At 34.3% G+C, this 22,979-nt stretch overlaps 1 protein-coding gene across 2 annotated transcripts; it reads right to left on the reverse strand.

Moving 5' to 3' along the window:
- Positions 1-16,282: 16,282 nt before the first annotated feature.
- LOC122021256 (isocitrate dehydrogenase [NAD] regulatory subunit 1, mitochondrial-like) lies at positions 16,283-21,045 on the reverse strand. 2 transcript variants are annotated; one of them, XR_006122485.1, is made up of 5 exons: positions 20,471-21,045; positions 19,850-20,089; positions 18,468-18,546; positions 16,719-18,214; positions 16,283-16,552 (listed from the first exon to the last, which is right to left on the reverse strand). XR_006122485.1 is itself a non-coding variant. In XM_042579352.1 (4 exons), exons 1-4 carry the CDS (start codon positions 20,969-20,971, stop codon positions 17,925-17,927), a joined length of 1,110 nt encoding a protein of 369 aa, XP_042435286.1. In that variant the 5' UTR covers positions 20,972-21,045; the 3' UTR covers positions 16,592-17,924. The 2 variants fall into 2 exon arrangements, 1 of the variants encoding a protein (XP_042435286.1); XM_042579352.1 differs by lacking the exon at positions 16,283-16,552 and having other exon boundaries at positions 16,592-18,214.
- Between the last annotated feature and the right edge of the window lie 1,934 nt (positions 21,046-22,979).

Here is a 22,979-nt window from a genome sequence, read left to right on the forward strand (position 1 = left end):
ACAAATAGTCTAAAAATGAGTATAATTCCTATTAAATTTAGCATATTAAACTAAAATCGAGTATATTTTGAGGTGAAAAAAAAATCATACTCAATTTGATAGAAAATATATTAGATTTTAAGTTAATATACTCAATTTGATAGAAAATATACTAGATTCTAAGTTAATATACTCAATTTAAGAAGATTTATACAGATTTTTAGATTTTTTATACCTAAAAATATTATGGACAATTAGATAAATATATTTAATTGGGGAATGAAAATAAAGATTTTTATGGATGGAAACTATATGCAAAGATTTATTTATCAATAGAGAATGCATATAAAATTATCCATTTTCTTTATATATGTAGATCAACGCAACTTTTTAAAATGAATCATGTTAATTTTTAATGTTCTTGATTTAATTTCTCAATTCACTCAAAATTAATTTTAAAACAATTTTTAAAAAGTATTATAAAATTCAAAATAAATTTCTGTATAATTAAGAAATTTTTTTTTAAAAAAAATCTCTACAAATATTCTAAATTATTTGAAAGTTTTATTGATTAACTAATGTTTTATATACTAAAGTACCGAGTCTGCTATGATGTGGACCCTGCTCCGTGCGACTGCGCGGAGCTGGATTGAATCCGACGGTTTTAGATTGAATTCAGATGTCTGATGTCTGGATTCACTCAGAATATGTTTTTTAAGTTTTTGAAAATATGTTATATGTATTTAATATTTAAAAGTTAAATTATAATGAGTTTGAATCAATAATTTTTTTTTATAATTTAAAATTTTTTCATGAACTATAATTTTCAAGATTAAAATTTATAAATATATATTTAAGATTTAAAATTTTAAAATTTAGACATTAAGTTATAATGAGTTTGAACTAATAAATTTTTTTTTTAGAATTTAGCTTTCCTATTAAATTATAACGTTCAACATAAAAAAAAAGATATCATGAATTAATGTTATTTCTCAAAATAAATATTCTTAAAAATAAAATCCAAATGTAGGGATACAATCGAACCAAGTTTTTAAATATTTGAGTTTGACTCGTTTATAATCGAGTCGAGCTCCAGTTTTATTTAAGGAATATATTCATGGCAAATATCTTTTTAATTTTTAAAGATATCTTAAATGTATTTAAGATTTAAGAGTTAAATTATAATGAGTTTGAGTTAAGAAAATTTTCTTTCTAGAGTTTAGATTTTCTTCTTGAGTTATAGTGTTCAAGATTAAAATTTGTAAATATATATTTAAGATTTAAGATTTTAAAATTTAGACATCGAGTTACAATGAGTCTGAACTAATTTTTTTTTTAGAATTTAACTTTCCGATTAAATTATAATGTTGAACATAAAAAAAAAAAAGATATCATGATATAATGTTATTTCTCAATTTTTTTTTTTTAAAATAAATTAGAATCTAGATGTAGGGATGTAATTGAGCCAAACTTTTGAATATTTGAGTTTGGCTCGTTTATAATTGAGTCGAGCTCGAGTTTTATTTAACGAATATATTCATGGCGAATATTTTTTTAATTTTGTAAAATATATTATATGTATTTAAGCTTTAAGAGTTAAATTATAATGAGTTTGAGTTAATAAAATTTTTCTTTTTAGAGTTCAGACTTTCTTCTTGAGTTATAGTATTTAAGATTAAAATTTTTAAATATATATATTTAAGATTTTAAAATTTAGACATTGAGTTACAATGAGTCTGAAATAATTTTTTTTTTAGAATTTAGCTTTCCTATTAAATTATAATGTTCAACATAAAAAAAATTTAGATATCATGATATAATGTTATTTCTCAAAAAAAATATTTTTAAAAAATAAATTAAAATTCAGACGTAGGGATATATTCGAGCCAAGCTTTTGAATATTTGACTTTAGCTCATTTATAATCGAGTCGAGTTCAAACTTTATTTAAGGAATATATTCATGGCTCACAAGATACTCAAATTTTTATCGAGCATAAATGAACTTAATAAATATAAATTATAAATTTAATTGCCCCTCATATTTTTTAGATATAAAATGTTTAAAAATAAGTACAATTTCTCTTAAATTCAACATATTAAATTAGAATATAGTATATTTTCTATCAAATTAAACATGACTTTTTTTCCACCTCAATTAGATGAAAAATATACTAGATTCTCTTTAAATAGTACTTTGGATGGAAAATATACTAGATTCTCTTTAAATGACGCTGAATTTAGGAAGAATTATATTAAGTGGGAAAAAATTATGTTCAATTTGATAGAAAATATACACGATTTTAGTTTAAAGTGCTGAATTTAAAAGGAATTATATTCATTTTTGGATATTTTGCACCTAAAAAATATGAGGTGCAATTAGATAATAATGATTGCACGAGGGAATTAAAGCAAACAAAACTTTACATGCAGGGAGTGGAAACAAAGTTTTTTAGAAATGAAGATTGAATACAAAGTTGAAGTTGTACTTAGGGATTTTTTTTTCGAATTGACTTTTTTTTAATCCCATTATTATTTGCATGCGACTCTCTTCTATCTCCTATATGCAAAGTGATGCATCCTCTTTTCTCTCATGTATGCAAAGTGATTCTTGATTTTTACAAACCAGCACTAAGTTGGTGCTAGTTTGAAAAAAAAACAACATCAATGTAGTACTGATTTGAAAAAAAATAGCATCAACATAGTGCTGTTTTGAACAAAAAAATAGTACCACATTGGTATTGGTTTTGAAAAAAACCACCAACGTGGTGTTGGTTTAAAAAAAAAAGCACCAATGTGGAGTTGTTTACAAAAAAAATACTTTCAAAATAGCACCAACGTGGGGCTAGTTTGAAAAAAATAGCATAACATTTTGAAAAAAAAACAGCTCCAACATGATACTAGTTTGAAAAAAACAACACCATATTTAAAAAAAAACAACACTAACAATGTTTTTTTTTCAAACCAGTATCACCTTCGTGATGGTTTGTAAAAACTAGCAACACTTTGCATCTAGGAGAGAGAAGAGCCTGCATTACTTTGCATATAGGAGAAAGAAGACAGTTGCATGTAGATGAGACATCAAACATCGCTCATGTGTATGTGTGTGCACATATATATAATCCTAGGTTAGACCCCGACCAGATCGTAGCCGAATTCCGACCAGATGTCGTCCAGAATCTGGTCGGACTCTGACTATGATCGCAGGCAATTGTGGTAAGATTCTGGGATCTAATCCACTCGTAATCCAACAACGGTCGGAATCTAGTCGCGATCCCGCTGGGTTCAACTTCCCCTAGGCCATAGTTTTGGTTGGGGCAGGCGACCGTAGGCCACCGATGGTGGGCAGGCGACCAGGTGCTGAGCGAGCGGGTGATCGGTAGCAGGCAGGCGTGAGGCGTACTAGCAGGATTCGGGCGTTGCACAACGAGGGATTCAGCGAGGAAAAGTTCCTTTTTACAAAAATAAAAAGGAAAATGATGATGCAGCGAGAAAATTTTGATTTTAGAAAAAAAGTTACGCTGGCCTGCCACGAGGGCAGGTCCACAGCGTTCCACAACTATATATATATATATATATATATATATATATATATATATATATATATATATATACACTAAAAGCCTATCTTTTTGTATAAATATTTATTTTGAAATAAGAATCACATTGGTCAAATGTCTACATTTATATACTAAATGTAGTTATTCATTTAATTTATATTGAAGATAATATGGTGTGTGGTGTCACACAGAAGATCATGTTATCAGTTCCTTATAAATTATAAATAGTTGCTCACAACCAAGATGGAATGAGACAAACCATTGAAATGATTATAGTATAATTTGATATTAGTTTATCTTGACTATAAGATTATACTAGTACACTCTGAATGTATTGAGCAGGACCATTTGAGGTTGTTCTTTTTATACTGACTGTAAAAAAGAACAGGACCTTTGTTATTATGGATGTGTGCACTCTTAATCATGATATAATAATAAACACGTATACTTAATATTTATTTCTTTAATTTATCAAAGGGTGAGATTTAGTTCGTTAAATCAATAGTCTAGATAAGTTGAGAAATAATATTATTTATATGGTGTGTTGTTGATTATAGAATGAAATTGTGTCCTAGTGATCTAGGTTGATGATGTCCCCTTGAGGAGCTCATAAGGATTGCCATGTAAACCCTGCAGGTGGACTTAGTCCGACATGCCAATAAGGTTGAATGATACTAGTCTTGGAGCTAAATATTAATTAAATGAGTTGCCAGTAACTCATTTAATTAATGGACATTCGATATCTTAAACACAGGGAGACTAACACACTCATGACAAGAAGGAGCCCATATTGTAATATGAGATTGGTGCGGTAGTGCAATAATAACTCTTTAGTGGTATGAGTTATTATTGATGAACTTGAGTTGGGTGTTCGGGACGAACACGAGAAGCTCAAGCTCATCGGGAGACCAAAATCAATTCCTCCTCTCGGTCCCTGTTGTAGCCTCTTATTTATAAAACCTTATATCCATCCAAAGCTCAGCTTCTTAACCAAGCTTAAGGGTCAGCCACATCCTTGCTTGGAGCTCAAGCTAGGGTCGACCAAGCCTTGCTTGGTGCCCAAGCAAGGGGCCGACCATATAAGAAGAGAAAAGGAAATAAAAGAGAGTTTTTATTTTGTTAAAAACTTTCCTTTTATGATGATTTCCATATGATTTTAAAAGAGAGTTTTAAATTTTAAAATCTTTCCTTTTATAACTTTCTACAAAGGATTAAAAGAGAAATTTGAAATCTTTCCTTATTTGTAGTTATCTATAATGTTTAAAAGAAAAATTTTAATTTTAAACTTTCCTTTTATTAACCATGATATAAAAGAAGTTTTATTTTAAATCTTTTCTTTTATAGACATCCACAAAAGGATTTAAAAGAGAAGATTTTAATTTTATAAAACATGCCTTTTATAGCTAACCACAAAAGGAATTTTAAAAGAGAGATTTTAATTTTTGTTTAAAATCTTTCTTTGTTTGGACATGATGTGGCCGACCATGTAAAGAAATAAAAAAAAGTTTTAATTCTTTGTTTTAAAACTTTTCTTTTTTGGATTCACCAAGGATTATAAAAGAGAGGGAGAGGGTGCCTCATTGAGAACAATCTAAGCCTTGCATCTTTTCTATTGTGGCCAAAACTCCTCTCCTCTATTCCCATGGTGGCCGACCCTCTTCCTTCTCTCTTCTCCTTTTGTTTTCTTTCTTGGAGGCCGGCGGCATCAAGCTTGGTTTTCTCTTGGTGGCCGGTTGCTTGAAGGAGAAGAAGAGAAGGAAGCTCTTTTGTCTAGCATCCCTTGGAGGTTAGTTGGTGGCCAAAACTTGGAAGCAAAGGAAGAAGCTTGGGTGGATTTCATCTTGGTAGATCGTCCCTCACACGACGTCCAAGAGAAGGAGAGGAATACAACAGAAGATCAAGAGGTCTATAAGCTACTAAGGAAAGTATAATTAGTTATTTGTTTCCGCATCATAACTAGTTCATCTTCTTTGTATAAATATTGAAAAACAAAACACAAGAGACTATCGATTTTAGGCTATCGTTTTTGTTATCGATTTTGTGTTTCAATTTCATGTTTCGATATTGTGCTTCTATTGAGGTCTCTGTAGTTAAACCTAGTTTACTGCAAGAAGTTAAATATCCGTTTTCTTTGAAAGGCTTTGTCTAGGAAGTGGTGGATGATCCCATACCTAAGAAGGCCTAGTGCCTTGCCATGTTTAATCTGGAAGCTGATATTTGAAATAGATATTTAATTAACTTCTGTAATATAGTTTAACTTATGAAGAACACATTGGTTAAACTTGGAGTAAAAATGTTAAGTATCGTTTCCAATCCAAGTTTAACTTCTGAAGGACAATTTGGATTAATAATGTTAAGCATCGTTTGCAATCCAAATTTAACTTCAGTAGAGCACATGAGTAACTAGAATAGTTCTATGCTTGTATAAATTTTTGTACATGGGAACTAGAACGGTATTCCAAGTGTATATATATATATATATATATATATATATATATATATATATATATATATATATATATATATATATATATATATATATATATATATAATTTTGATATGTTGAACACTTTATGCTGCACATCCCATGTGCATCTAAATTTTTTTTCTATTTGAAAATTTTTTTATGTTTAATATTAAAACTCAACCCCTAAACCCTAAAGACAAAATCTGATTATATGTATATATATATATAAATATAACCCAACCCGACAAAATCTGATTGACATAATTAGAAGCTTAAAATAATAAATAAAAAATAAATAATATATTGAGATGTTGACGGTGTGCGATACAAAAATCAAAATAAATAAACATTAATTATGAACAATAAAAGTGAATAGTAATTATGAACAATAAAAGTAAACAGTAATCTTGAATAATAATTATAAAAAGTACTTTGTTTTTCTTTGAGAGAGGCTAGGTCAAGGGAAATTTTTGTCAAGTCCTTTTGCACTATTTTTTTTTTCTTTTTTGTTTTCTAATGAGCATCACCTATTAAGGAACTCACAGTTTAATCATTGCCCCGACTATATTTAGGAATTGAGATAATATGCCTTCCTTACTGAGCATGCATAGGACTTATCTAACCAAACTTTATGTTATTCCTTATATAGTTATTATTCCCCTTTTGGTTACTTAAATAAGGACTAAGGAAATTTTTAGGAGAGTAATTATTAGTTAAGGAAAACAAGATAAAGCCTCCACTAACCTAGAGATGGTTTAGTTCTCTATAGAAATAATTTTATTAAACATAGAGATATTACAAGAACATAAAACAGGAGTTAATTACATAGATGCGGTATATACAGATGGAAAAATATGGACATTACATCAACTCACTGAACTTAGGAACAAACAGACGAAACTTGCTGAGCTGAGACTGCTTGCACGTCGGGGGTCTTTGTCTCTTTGGGTCGAAACTAGAAGAGCTTTTATAGAGGAAGAGAGTAAAGAGAGGAAAGACAATTGTTGAGCAAAGGAAGGAGACTTTTACGGAGAAGAGTTCCTTCTTGAAAGAAGAAAGACAGTTGCTGAGAAAAGGGCAGGAGGTCAATTACTGAGTGAAGAAAGAAAGACAGTTGGTGAGAAAAAGGAAGGGGCCATTTTCTGAGTGAAGAGCATAGCAAAGAAGACATCTAGAGGATAAGAGAGAAATAAGGTGACAAAAGGAGATGGAGCTGTAAAGTGAGTCTGTCAGAGTGGTAGTGGCGTGTGAGACCCTTAGGGTTCTAGCATGTTTTCAAGGTTCTGTTCACCTATAGAATCCATTGATGAAGTAGAGCACTGGTTCCCTGGGCTTCATTGAACTGGGCTTGTTGGTTGTAAGAGTTGTTGGCTTGGGCCTCACTTCTTTGGGCCTTGGCAAGAACTACTCTATAAGCTCTAGCAGAAAGGGCTAAAGTTGCTCTTGCTTTATGAGCCCATCGTTCGACTTTTCGTTGGTAGTGCTGTAGTAATGTTGTTTGTTGGGTTATGAAAGAGAAGGGAGAGAACCTGATTCTGATGTCTCTGGGCTAATAATTTTTTTCAATATATGTTTCTCCGGCTAGGAGGTACTCAATGGGATCTTGTTGTCGATCCCATGTCCGGTTGGACCCTTGGACAGAGGCTCTCCAGTGTTTGACTTGATCCATTAATGAAGGAAAGACATCCCAATCAATATCAAAATCAAAAGTACAGTCATCAAATTTTGATTGTTGTCCATTAAGCTCATCAATGTTTTTTTTTTTTTTTGATAAGATGTCTAGCAGGTTCAATTTCAAATCTACCCATTCTGGAGGAGAGTTGTCAATAACACATATAGCATGTCTCTTCTTCTTCAAGAGCTAAAGAGATGATTTGTCCAATTTTTTTTTGAAAAGTTTCAAATATAATCAACATCATGTACCCATAATTTATAAAGAAGACCGTAGTCTATTAAGAGGAATGGAGTAATCAACCTGCCTTTAACTATTGGAGCCTCATACGTATCAATATTTATATGCACTTTTAGGGAAAAAATAAACTAGTTGACATTGACACCCATATTTTTCTGAAGTTTCACAAGTTTCGTTCTTTTGTTGACATTTGATTTTGGAGCTGAATTCTGCTTCATAGATAATTGTCATTCCTTTTGGGACCTTTTGATGTAATAGTTTCAAGGCTACATAACTTAGTAAAAATCTGGAAGGTAGATATTTCGGCCATCCTGCGTAGGTAGATGACAATATCTTCAGGAATAGGATTGGTAAGGCCTAATATTATTGCTTTTGATGTCCTTTGTGATGAAGTGGCTTCTGATCGAACTTTTAACTGTCCCAAAGTTAAATACTTTGGTCTGTGGATAGTAGGTTCAACAACGTTGAAGCTAGGCATTGTTGCTAGGGCATGTGCATAAGTCTTTTCTTGTTCCTCAATTTTCATTGGTGCTTTTCACTAGTTTTAAGTAGAGTGCTAATAAAGAAATTAGGGCTAATGACTGCTCTTGCTGTAGTAAAGACTTCTTGTAGGGGGTAGAAACCTTTAAAGGAAGGATGCTCACACCCTTGGAAAGCAATAGCTATTTCTTCCCAGTCATAATAGACTCTTGCTTATGTATCAGAGTATAAGACTCCTGCTTGTGTATCAGAGTATACTACATAACAAGAAAATTTTTTTACAGCTAATTTTTATATCATTGTTTGAAAGTAATTAGTCAGGGCATATATAATAGCGATCTTGTAATTTGAACTACCTGAGATTGTAGAAATGTTCCATATGTTATCAAGCAAACAAGTTTGTATATGGTCAAGCTTTTCTCTTGTTGTAAAGTGGAATTGTTCCTCGTAGCGAGTGAACTATGGGAGTTTCTAATTGCCAAACCTTATGATTTTCATGGCAAAAATTTTTTTTACTTTCTTTTGTCTATTCGTGCTTGCAAAAGTCATGAAGTTAATGTAAAAGTCTAGAAAGTGTATCAGTCGGAGAATTATTACCTTAATATGTTTCCATTGAATCTTTAATCCTTTGTTGATAATTATGTCTATAAATTTTAACCATATTTTGGTACTAAGTCCTTTTCTTAAACTTTTATTTGTTGACTATATTTTACTATAGCTTCATAGTCTATCCGAACTGTGATTTCTAACTTGCTATAAATGAAAAGTCGAAAAACATCTAAACAATAGATTACTGTTAAAATTTCATAATCAAGAGAAGTGAAATGACCTTTTTTTTTTCTTTGTACTAACCAGAAGCATATCTACATATGGCTTCTGTATATTTTGGTTCATATTTGGATGGTTTTTGGTAAAGAATATCTCTCCATCTTGTTTTACAACCATCTGTTTCGATAATTAGGTAATAAGAATCAAGTGGTAATGTTACGATTGAGATTTATTTTACCATGTCTTTAGTTTGTCTGACTAATTGTAGGTCTTGTTTATTAAAGTATTTTTATCTTGTTCCTGATGTTTTGTTATATAAAAGTCCACTAATTTTCCCTATATCTTTCAAATATTGTCTGACATAATTGAGTAATCCTAAAAAATACCTAAGTGTCTTAGTGTCCTCTATTTTATCAGGAAAGCTTAAAATTTTAGAAGTAATATGGAATTGACGGGAGATTTTTCCTTGTCCAATTTCTACTCCCAAAAGTCTATGTGTTTGATTGCAAGCTTCATTTTACGTCTAGAGATTATTAAGCCATGTGGTTCAAATAAGTTAAATACTAAATATAAATGTGCATAGTATTCTTCCTTTGTTTTGGAGAATACGAGAACATCATCGATATAAACACATGTACAATTGGCTAGAGTTTTAAAAATAATATCCATTTTTCTTTGAAAGATTTGTAGTGTTTCTTTTAAGCCAAATGACATCACTAACCATTCAAAATGACCTTATGAACAAGAAAATGTTGTCCATTTTATAGAGTCTAGATGTATCTTAACTTGTCAAAAACTTGATTTCATATCAAATTTAGAATATCATTTGGAATCTTATATTTTGTTAAGTAGTTGATCTTTATCTAGAATTTTATACCATATTCTTGACAGTTATCATTCAGACATTTATAATTGAATATCATTCTAGATTATTCTCTTTTCTGTTCAACCCCCTTATTTACTATGAAGGTTGGACTTCTATACCTTGACATACTTCGTTGGATGACTCCAAGTTTTAATAATTGTTGGATATGCATTTTACATTCTTTTGTTTCCCAATTAATGTAACGTAAGTCTTGCTTTTATTGCTAAATCAGAATTTATAATTGCCAATTTGCAATATATTTGATCCCTTTCCCAATATTTAGTGGGATTGCCACCTATAATTTCTGACTGTTCGAGTCTCAAGACTAGATTGTCTATATCTGTTTGGGTAGATATTAAATGTACTAGCTTTGATGTGGCTAAAAAATCGACTAGTATGTCTAAGTAATTGAATAAATCCTAAAAGATTAAGGGCTCCAAAATACTATGTTCGGTAGTGTCAGAAAACATATGCATTAACCAGTAGTTAGTAGGTAAATTTCACCCTGCCTGTACAGGCAGTGCCCCAACCTCTCACAATGAGGGGCTGGGACCCACTACTTTAAGTGTGGGTCCCACCATCCCAATGTGAGAGGTTGGGGCATTGCCTGTACAGACAGGATCGAATTAACCTAGTTAGTACAAGAATTTTTATCCGAAAATTGACAGTCTGAACTTGTGGTATTACACTGAGTTTCTTGTTCTTAGACTACAGTTGCAGGCTTGGGTACTACCTTGATAGGAGGTGCACAAGGAGCAAGAAGATTGGACGGAGGGGTATCATCCTACGTACCTACAGTGGAAGGATAGTCAGAGACAATAGGGGAGAGGATAAGAGTAAAAAGAAAAAGGACATAATCTTTGGTAAGGAGAATGTCATGATCTGATTGAACCAAAAAGTTGAGGTCAAAAATAAGATACATATTAGAGTGTGAGAGGGGGTTGATCCAAAGTTTGAAGAGGGAAAGAGGACTATAAGTATCACAATTGGTGTAAAATTAAAGATGGATATTGGTGACAAACTCGTACGAGTGAATGTTTTACCGTCAAATTGTGTACTAACCAAAGGATGAGTAGCAATTTTAACAATGTGGCAGGTAATATTGATAAAAGGGTTGTTTCATCAATAGAGTTGATAGATCCACTATCAAGAAAGATATGTAATATAAATTCATGACCATGAATATTTACAAGACAATGAACCTTGATGTGTGTGTATATATATCTATCTTAGGTAGGATATTATAAATATTAGGATATTAATATATATCCCAATATATATTAGGATATATAGTATAATATAAGATATTTTAGTATTTTCTTAACTTGTTTTTATAGAATTATCTTTTTCTAGAGGATAGAGAACTCAAGACAAAGTGAGAGAATTTTTTTTTTGTGTAAGAAGGAGCACCCTATGTTTACACCATCTCTAAATAGAATTGAAATACAAAAAATGTAAGTAGAATTTTCTTAGGTGAATCTTTAAACAAAGATATGTCCCACGGACACTTTAAACTATACCGTTTGATTAAAATATATTCTTCTTTTGCCTAAATTAAGATAAGAAGTTCGGGATAAATCGACACTTTCTATTCGAATCAAATAATTCAGCATATTCCACATTAATAGGAGTACATTTATATTTATGCTTCATGAATATAATATTTTAGGGACATTTCTGATAATATCAAACATTATTCCTATCTTTGCATTTGTAATTTCCATAGTTTTAGCCCTAGTTAGAAAAGGACTAGAGAAACTATCTAGTTATAAATTGGGTATAGAACCCATAAAGGATGCTTGGTTACAATTCCAAATCCGCTATTATATGTTTCCTCTAGTTTTTGTTGTTTTTGATGTTGAAGCGGTATTTCTTTATCCATGGGCAATGAGTTTTGATGTATTGGGTGTATCCGTATTTATTGAAGCTTTCATTTTTCCTGCTTATCTTAATTATTGGTTCAGTTTATGCATGGCAAAAAGGAGCATTGGAATAGTCTTAACTAAAAATAAAAAGAAAAGAAAAGATTACATTGAGACAGTTATGAATTTGATTCAGTTTCCCCTACTTGACAAAAAAAATACCAATTCAGTTATTCCAACTATATTGAATGATCTTTCGAATTGGTCAAGACTTTCTAATTTATGGTCGTTTCTTTACGATACCAATTGTTGTTTCATTGAATTTGCTTCATTAAAAGGCTCGTGATTCGACGTTGATCATTATGGATTGGTACCAAGATCGAGTTCTAGGCAAGCATACCTCATTTTAACGGTCGACACAGTAATAATGAAAATAGCTCCTTTAATAAGATTATATGAGCAAATGCCCAAATCAAAATATGACATTGCTATGGGAGCCTGGACTATTACAAGAGTTATGTTTAGTACTGATTCTTATAGTACTCATTCCTGTCGATATCTATTTCCTAGGCTGCCCACGTAAACCGGAGGTTGTTATAGATGCTATAACGAAACTTCGTAAGAAGATATCTAGAGAAATCTTTGAAGATAGAACTGTCTTAACAGGAAAATTGATGACTTACTATCAATAATAAGTTTTATGTTCGGCGTAGTATTCATATTGGAAATTATGATCAAGAATTACTCTATTAATCTGCATCTACTTTAGGGATGCCTTTTAAAATATTTTTTCAATCCAAAAGTTTAATATCCCCCCCTTAATTAGTAAATCAGGAAAGGTAAATTTTTTTGTGCAAAATAAAAAATAAGTCACTATTTTAAAATTTCATTGTAAATTGAAATACTCAAAACAAATAAATACAAATGTGGGATAAATAAAAAAAGATGCAACAAGATCGTTTATCGATTGGTTAGTAAAACATGAGCTAGTTCATAGATCTTTGGGCTTCAATTGTCAGGGAATAGAAATAGTATAAATAAAAACTGAAGATTGGGATTCCATTGCTGTCATTTTATATGTATATTATTACAATTATTTACACTCCCAGTGCGTCTATGATATAGCACCAGGGGATTTTAAGCTAGTGTATATCATCTTACGAGAATAGAGTATGATATAGATAAACCTGAAGAAATATGTATAAAAGTATTTGCTCCTAGAAATATCCAATAATCTTATCTGTTTTCTGAATTTAGAGAAATGTTGATTTTCAAAAACGTGAATCATATGTTGGGAATCCTTTATTATAATCATCCACGCCTTAAACGTATTTTAATGCCTGAAAGTTATATAGGTTGGCCCTTTCGTAAGGACCATATTATCCCTACTTTCTATGAAATACAAAATTCTCATTAAATGATAAGAATAAGAAACTAATGTTTAGTTATACGACTATGACACTATTCCAAATTTTATTCAAATGAAGGAAGATTTTTACACCCCGTTTTAGATGAAAGAAAGTAACCGGACTTTAATTCATATTATGAATAACCTAAAAAAACTCATTTATATTCAAAAATTAGGAAAAGGTTATATCCATTTCATATGAGCAGAAATAATAAAATGAATTAAAAGAGTTCTGCACTATGAACTTTGTACCACACACATAACTTACTTAGATGGACCCCGAAAAGTCAAAGTAACATACGTAAGAGTGAAGAAATGGAATAAATACAAAAAATATATAGAATTAAGAAATGAAAGAAAATACAAATAAGAAATAAAAAGGAGACGACACTATAATCACACTTTATTCTTTACTATAATCATACATATATTTTACTAATCCCTCCAACAGGAAATATATATCTATACATCTAGATTAGTAACTGGAAGCTCTATACTATTAACGAAAATGTATCCTGAGCTATCTTGACTATGATGAATTTGTATGAATATCTATCTGATACATTATTTACATGTTAGGAATCAAATTTGAACTGGTGGCACAAGGGTTTTCAGTCCTCTGCTCTATCAACGCATCGTCCTGGTGTAGTGTTTGTGTCTATGTCAATTAAAGGGACTAAAAAGTAGTAAAAAATTTAACTAGTAAACGTAAGGATAATGATATGGTCAATAATAGAGATTATTTGCCCATATATGTTTATTTGTAGAGGTATTGTATCTATCAAAATTGGGATAAGATCCAAGGATTTTAGTTCGGATATATTTGTATTATGAAAGAGTGGAGTGAATGAGAAAGATACAATTTTGTTTGAACTGAATTGCTAATGAAAAAATATATATTTTAAATTTAGTTTTCAATGTCTAAACTTTTAGATGTTTAGTTGACCAAATTCCTACAATAAAATCAAATATGAAATGTAATTTTAGGCGCTTACATAAATGTATACATAAAAGACTAAAATTTAGTTGAGCCCCTTAAGTAGACTAATATTTAGTAAACCACTTAATTTGACCAACACTTGGATCTTTTACTCGATAATTGACATATCTTTTGTTAGTTAGTGTCAAATATTTAATTTACATCGATTAATTTTAGGGATGATTATCTCAATTTTACAAAAAAATTGTATCAGTCATTAAGATAAATTGGGAATCACTTGTAACGGATGATCCATCAACCCAACATTTTTAGATCAATCATCCATTAAAAGAAATTCATCCGTTAATTCAGACTCGATCTATATTCATTTGTGGTAAAAATGATAACGCTCACCAACCCAATATCGCCGACCTCCAGGCTAGATATGGTAGGTAAATCACAGAAGACTTTGTCCAGCAATATTAACACATGCAAGGGGATGAGGTAACCCGCGGAGCTTTCACTCCCATAAAGAATCAAACCCAAGTTTATCTATGGCAACATCACTGCATAAACAATCTGCCCTAGCCCATTGGGGCCTCGGTCTACCCTCATTGAACAATATCTCATTAGTTGTAAATTAAAATCAAGCATTCAAAGAAGGGCCTTGCCTCTCAAGTTCCAGCTAATTTATCATTTTCCCTTAGATTTTGTTTGTATAATTAGGAAGAACTAAAGATATTTATATTTAGAGAAATTTCGAATATGGTCAAGCTTGTACAAGATTGTCAAAATCCCAATAGTATACCTCAAGGTAATGCCTTAGAGGTTTATCTCAAATTGTAAAATTTTCTTGATTACCTCTTATAAAGAGGTGAATTAGTGGAATCTTTCTAACTGTTGATGTATGGAACAAGTCTTAGACCATGTAGTAGGAGAGGTCTTCGAACAATGTAAAATATCCATATTGACATTTAGCATTGCTATATTTAGTTTTCACTTCGCACTCACATTTAGTTTTGTTCGGCTATCATGATTATAGTTGTCACAAACACTTACTACTTACCTTAAATTTGAGTTTGTGGTGCGATACCGAACACACCATCTATTCAACCTCTGTAGCCGAGTCATTTATTCCAACACAAGACACCTTTGAGAGCTTTACAACACTAGCTATCAAGAATCTTAATTTTTCCCACCTTTCAAATTGCTCAACATGATGATATTTCTCAAAATATCAACAAGCACGCACATTTAAGGATACAAAGATTCTCCCAAACCTTACTAGTCGATTCTAAATAGATTCTAAAGTGATATATCATGGTCGGAATTGTCTTTGGCCATGAACTCCACTGCCCTGCCATATCGCCAAATGTCCGTGTCCTTTGTGTTAATAGGTATCAGATGTTCTTGCTCTAGAGATCTCAGACATGGAATTCATGATGCTACTTGCCTCCTATTAATTAGTTCTTCCCCTAGATAAACACTATTCGCTATCCATGATGCTTGTGTATTTGAGTCATAACCCAACGTCCAGTTCCATATAACATAGCAGGTCTATCCATCGTTTTGAAAAACTTCCCTTTAAGTTTTAAAGGTATATTACAGTCACAAAGAACAAACTACAAATCTTGTTAAATTGGAGGAACAGCTCAATCCCTAGTGCAGTTACTAAACTATCCTTTTACTGCTTTTGATTCAGGCAGTTCTATTTCTTTCATCTTTTTTCTCCTTGCCATATTCTATGGCATGATCCTACTTCTTTTCGAACACCTATCAGCATCATTGTCCTAATTCATCGATCGACATCTGAGCATCCATTGCAAAGTAGGAAACTAGTTGTTGATTCTTAAAACTGATGTAGTTTACCTAAATCATCTATAAGCTATTCAAGAGTCTCAACATGCTAAATGTATTATAGTATCTGACCTATTCTCTTGATATAAGAAAGAAAATGTAACAAAACACCATCACAAATCACAAAGAAACAAACAGTAGATCTAGTATTAGTATATTGTAGCATGAATGAACATCTCATAAAGTATAAACATTCCAAGGATCAAAATAGCTGATTCTTTAATTTTCATAAACAAGAACTCAATTGTTCATACTAGCAATCATAAAACAAGAACGCATTCAATAAGTAGGACTTCATTTGATTTGAGACTAACCAGATAAGCTATTGAACACCAAGTGTTACTATAGAAGAGCAAGCATGAACACTGAAAACACTGTCATGGATGAGCGAAATCGTGCATCAGTAGGAATTCTATTGCAGTAGTTTTAGCAGTCAGTTGATCAGTTCATCTACAATTCAATGGCAGATCTTCGTAATCTAGAAAACAATACCAAAGCAAGTGCTATGATCACAACAAATGGTGGAACGGAGACTCTAAACCAGAGAAGATTATTAATTTCTACGATTCGATTCACTCTTTGCAAAATTCTCTGTACAAAGATAGACAAAAATTGCACTTTGAAGGGTGAAATCAACCACTCACCAAGATGTTTCCTTTAGCCCTCGTAAAAGGCAGTTGCTCCGATCAGTGCAACCGCGACGGAACCGCTCGCCAATCCGACCCAGAAACTCCTCCATGCACGGGCGAACCCTCCATGCTTCGGTTGATTTTCTGATGGAGGTAGATGAAGATTACCGTCGTTTTCTTCCTGCATCGGCAGTGTGTCTGGTCTTGCCATAAATGACGGAAGGCTAGCAGCGGTCTCTTCGGATGGATAATTCGGCGGTTGCCTGCCGTACTCTTCCGAAATCGGCGGCGCATTCGGCTCTATTCTGTAAAATCCCAACTCCCCGCTAGTCGCCGGAGCCATGGCAAAGTGTTCGGGAAGCCAATCATAGCACTCTGCTTGGGAAGCCGCCTGCGGCGAGGCACCGAGGCTCCAAAGCACGCGTGTAGAGATGCGGAAGAAGCCCTCGGAACGTCTGGAGGAGCGGATAAGGGGAAAGGTGAGGGTTTTTCCTGCGGCAGCGGGCAGCGAAGAGAGGGGGACAACGGCGGCGCCTTCCAACCTTGCGTTAGCACCGCCGCGGCCGAAGGGGAAGCGAGATGAGAAGATCTGGACAGTCAGGGTGGATTGTGCGTCGCGGAGGACGCGGGGGGAGAGGGGGAGGTGGAGATCGGGACTGGGGCCCTTGAGGGAGAGCGACTTGGTGGATCGCTTTGCGGTGGGGTCGATCCAGGCGACGGCGAAGATCTTGGGCTTGGAAGAAGGGAGGAGGAGGAACGAGGAAGATCCCCTGAGACGGTTGCTTCCACCGGCGGAGTGGAGGAAGATGGTGAGCTCGAGGGTGGCATCCGCCGCGTCGACGTCTGAGAACGGCATTGCTGCAACCCCGCGGCCGATTCGGCACGTCACGGGTATGAACCGGGGAGTTACACGATTCGTGACGCTTTTGGAAATAAAATCAACGACGATTACGGAATCGCATGAGAAGTTTCACTATCCATTTATTTAATGAATCTAGGTTTTGGACAAATAAAACTTAAGTAATGAAATCGCCGATAAATCAAAGCTAGTCATTATTGAAATAAAAAAGACCGTTTTGTTTATTGACAAATGAAATTATTATTAATCGGAACAGAAAAAACCATGGGAGTTGCCCCGATGAGAATCCGAGAAATCATCACTATAAATAAATTTAAAAATACACATGCGGCGGTCATTCCTGAGCGAGCGGAGAGAGAGGTTTAGCGGTGGCTCACCCAGTCGAGCTTTGCAATGACTGCATCAACGACTTCTTGGGTGGTGCTGCTTCCTCCCAAGTCTTTGGTCCGGCGCTCGCCTTCTGCAATCACTCTCTTGACGGCAGTCTCCAGTCGATCGGCGAACGACGGGAACCGCAGATGCCGCAGCATCATGGCAGACGAGAGCAGCAGCGCCACCGGGTTTGCCTTCTTCTGCTCCACCAGCTTCTGGTTCCCTACGTTGCCGGCTGTAGCACCTTGCTCGAACACTGCATGTTCTTTGCCCACGTTTCCTGGCAATTCAAAATGCTTAGTTTCATACTATAGTGAAGACCATATTATATTAACAATTTTAAACTATGGCAATGAGGTTTCTTCCTCATCAAAGCATGGAGACTGACTTATAGGTTTTGAAAATTGTTTGACTTTTAAAGCTCTAACTAAATTAATCAATATGTTTATTGCTATTGTAAGTGTATCATTTCATTGTTCATGTTAGTTTTTGTAATTTGTAGGTTGCACATCAGATGGCCAAGAAAATTTTACCTCCTGGCATAACTCCACTGCCTCCGGCAATTCCAGCAGCCGTGTTTGCCACTAAATTGCCATAAAGATTTGGTGTGACCTGCAGAATAAAGATATCGCCACGAGACCAACTATGTTAGCTTCATGAACATATCGGTGAATGGCATAGGATTGCTCCTATCTACTAGGAGGAGACAATACAATGCCTAGAGAAAACAAATTTAATTAGGATATGATTTACTTTGCAAGGATAGGATCTAAATTATCAGTATAAGCAACAGAGATCTTATCTCATCAAGTCACACATTAGGTTATAGTGCGGTAGGACCTACTTTAAGATCGCGGTAGAAACTAATTTTATCTTGAAGATTGAGCTATAAAGCACGGGAATGGATACAAAATAACATATGTACATTTCAAGTTGAATATTATATGGTGCAAAAACAAATGAAAGATAACAGTTTAAATCTCTCTAAAAAACACATGCATTGCAAATTCACTGGGAAAATATATTAAATCTCTTTTTGACAGTGTTTGCAAGATTTCCGGTGTTACGAAAACAAAAGTGAGACCATTTTGTTAGTACCAGAAATTTCATTGATGCTCAGGGTAGAATTCATAAGCAAGCAAGATGCAATCAACCCAGAGTATGTATGTCAATAAGCTCATCCAATCCATAATTCAACACAAATTAAAATGATATATAAAATCCTTTGATAAAACTAACCCGGTATAGGATAATGGAAAAAAAATCTTAAAATCTCTATGAAATGAGAAGGGGCTAATGCCAGTAATAGTTAGATTGCTACTATTTGAATGTTTTCATGGGTCTACATATGAGTGAGCTGCATATGGGCCCATATCACCATATGGCATGTGTGGGTTCCAAGTTCCCTGTTGCATATGCAAAGGCGGCCTCACAAGTCATATATGGATTACTTTTTAAAACACAGTTGATGCTAACTACAAACAAAACATAACAAGCTAACCAACAATGCTGTCAGACAATAGTAAAGTGAAGTACCTCCAGGTTCGTCCATGATTTAATTCCTAAGTATAATTAGGATAAACAGTTTGAAAATTCAATACTTAAATACAGTATCAAAAATAGTGTACAAACACTAATCAAACACGATAATTAACTCATAAATTCTTGATTGGCTAGTTCACCATCTGCGGTGTAAAATAGGAAGGAGGTCTACTTTATACACAAAAATGAAAAACAATAAATAAATATAGTTATCTACTCAATTCTCAACTATGAACGATCAAAAAGATGTATAAAGTTGAACTAGCGAACAAATTTTGGTCTTGCATTGAATTGTAGCAACTTGAAATATTCTTTCACTGGAAGGTGAAAAATTAGAGAAATTAATAATATGGCTGAGCATTAGGAAGCATACCATGACATCAAATTGTTCAGGCTTTGACACAAGTTGCATGCAACAGTTGTCAACTATGATTTCATTATATTTTATCCCTGGGTATTTGGTTGCAACCTCACGGCAAGATTCTAAGAACAACCCATCAGCAAGCTTCATAATGTTTGCCTTATGCACTGCTGTGACTTTCTTCCTGTTGTTAAGGTAAGCATACTCAAATGCATACTGCGCGATGCGCTCGGAACAAAATTTTGTTATTACCTAGCCAAAAAATTAAGAATTTAATAAGAAGTAAGAAAATATCACGGGTGAAATGCAAGGCTAACAATGGTAACAAAAGTAGAATCCGCAGCGGCCCCACACGGTTGGCGGCCCCACGGCCCCACGGCTATGAAAATAGCAAGTGATGATTTTGATAGGTTCACATCGAATTTTGATGGCTAGCCTTAATCAATGACAGATATTGCTAAGAAGTTTGGGGCTATTATACCTATAGTTCGTCCAAAGAGAAACCGGTCAATTTACTAACCATTTGAATCTCTTTTAACCTAGACGATAAACTCAGAAAATCGGTAAATTTTACCATAATTTTATTGTGCAAAAAAAAAAAAATCTAATGGACCCCAAAATCAAGCCGCTTACCTTGAGGCTCTCAACGACGCCAGGCACAACCTCGTGCTCCAAGCCCGAGTACTCGCCTTCCGTGTTCTCCCTGATCACCACAATGTCCACATTCTCATGCCTCGTCGGCAGCCCGGGATGGTTGCAGCAATGAACCAGCGAGGCGTACAGATCGAGCTCCTTCCTCAGATGCATGTTGAGGGAGCTCACCCCACCTCCCACCGGGGTGAAGAGTCCGCCCTTGAGGCACACCTTGTTCCGCCGGATCGACTCGATAACCTCCGGAGGAAACGCGGGCATATCCCCGTGAACCTCGAACGTCTCAAAGAACACCGGCGCGTGCATGGCCTCCATGATCTGCTGCACGGCGCCGGTGACGAGGGGCCCAATCCCGTCGCCGGGGATCAGGGTGACGATCCTGGGAGATCCGTCGCCGGGCCGGGGCATGTAGGTGACTGATCGCCGTCCATCGGCGCGTGGCAGGAGGATGCGGCGTAGAAGAGAAGGGGATCGACGCATCATCGCCAGTAGCTGTGCCGCGCCCCGGAAACCGAAAGGGAGGAGTAGGCGGCAGAAAAGACTGATGCAGCCTTCGATCGGCCGGAGTTCTATAGACCGTTTAGGAGGGCGTTCTGGTCATTTGGGAACGTATGCGGCGCTTGCGAATCAATTACGAAGTAGGGCTCGGCGAGGAAGGGCGAATAGGATTCTCGCGTAAATGGAGACAAAAATATTCTTTTTTGATATTAAATTAAAAATATTCGAATTGATCCTACAAAGCAGGAATGTGTTCCCATCCGTCCGTTTAAAAAATATTTTAAAGAATAAAAATTATTTTTATTCTATCAAACAATTACTAAGTCGTAAATAAGTTAATAAGTTTTATCTTGAATTAAAAATAATCTCATATTAAAGATACTTTTTAATTATTTTTTATTTATATTATTATGTGCAAAAGTATAATAATTTCTCAAAAAGACGTACCTAAAATTTTAGAATTCACAAAAAGGAGATTTCATTCGTTCACAAAAAGCATATCTAATTCTCAGTTTACCCTTCCATCGAACATTTTATCTTTTCTTTCTTTTACTTGTCTCCATTTTTGAGACAATATCTTTCATCTCTTCACTTCCTAGACGTGACCCCAGGTCCGTCGGATCCGGCCCAAACCGGGCCTCGCTTGTAACTAGGTCAAAGAATCGATTGCTCGTTGACTGACATCGTCAGGCTAAACCAGATGTCAGGCCGATTCCAATTCCAGGCCCCAAAATCAATGGAACGGGATCCCCAGAGATAGTATAAGAAATAATAAATACCGAACAAATTCAAATCAATATAACACTAACAAGATACAAATGTCAATACGTATATGTATGCATATACATTTAATCATATTAAACTAAACAGTTAAACTATTATAATAAAATTCAAAGATTCAACTAAGAAATACAACCATAAACAAAGGTAGTGAAAACATAAATCAAACGACTCAAAAAGGAGAATCCAAATGAGTGGGACCGACAGCCAGGACCTCTGAACAACATGACACATTCTCTACTTGCTAACCTGGAAATAGAGAAAAAAATAAGGGGTAGTGAGTATAACAACTCAGTGGGTATAAGAAGATAGTGCATGAACAATATAGTGTAAGAAAAATTAAAGGATACAATCTCAAGTAATGATACTTACTACAAAAGTAAGAATACCAATATAAAATCATCTACTAAACAAATCTTAACCAATAATGTAATCCTCCACTAACCTGCTCCACTAGGTATAACCAATAAATCGGGAGTATATACAGTACATCCAAAAACCACCAGTATAAACTCAACACATAACAAGTATATAACAAGTCTTAACTAGCACAACAACATGCTACCACGAATGGCTTTCGTGGACAATCAGGGTATATAATTAGTCACTATCAGTGGGAAAACGCTCTATCACAAATGGTCTTGTGGGCAAATAGGATAAGGTAGTTATCAAGCTCCCCAGCCATTGATTGCGGGAGAACGCTCTACCACGGATGATTTCGTGGGCAGTCAGGGTATGTAAACAGTCACTGTCTACAGGAGAACGCTCTACCACGGATGATCCCATGGACAGATAGGATGTATAAGTGGTTATTGTCTGTAGGAGAGCACTCTACCACGGATGATCCCGTGGGCAAACAAGTTATACGAAGTTATCTAGCCACGGACTACGGGTAACAATACACATTACCATGGATGGTCCCGTGGGCAGTCTTATGTATCATGATCGCTGACAACTCTCTTAACCACAAATATGAGACAATGGTCGACAGAATATATACCCACGACTAACAACTCTTTCAATCATAAATGAGAGACAAAGATCGTTAGGATATAACAACGTTACGATAAGCAAAAAATGAATAATCACATCTAATAGAATCCTCTATAATCACACCTCGATCTAACTTCACTAGCATATAAACATGTGTTGGTGCAATTTGCACTAATGATCCAACTCATGTTTTGATAAATGACAAGGGATCTAAAGTTAG

This window comes from Zingiber officinale, chromosome 9A (genome assembly GCF_018446385.1).
Source record: "Zingiber officinale cultivar Zhangliang chromosome 9A, Zo_v1.1, whole genome shotgun sequence".
Lineage (NCBI taxonomy): Eukaryota > Viridiplantae > Streptophyta > Magnoliopsida > Zingiberales > Zingiberaceae > Zingiber > Zingiber officinale.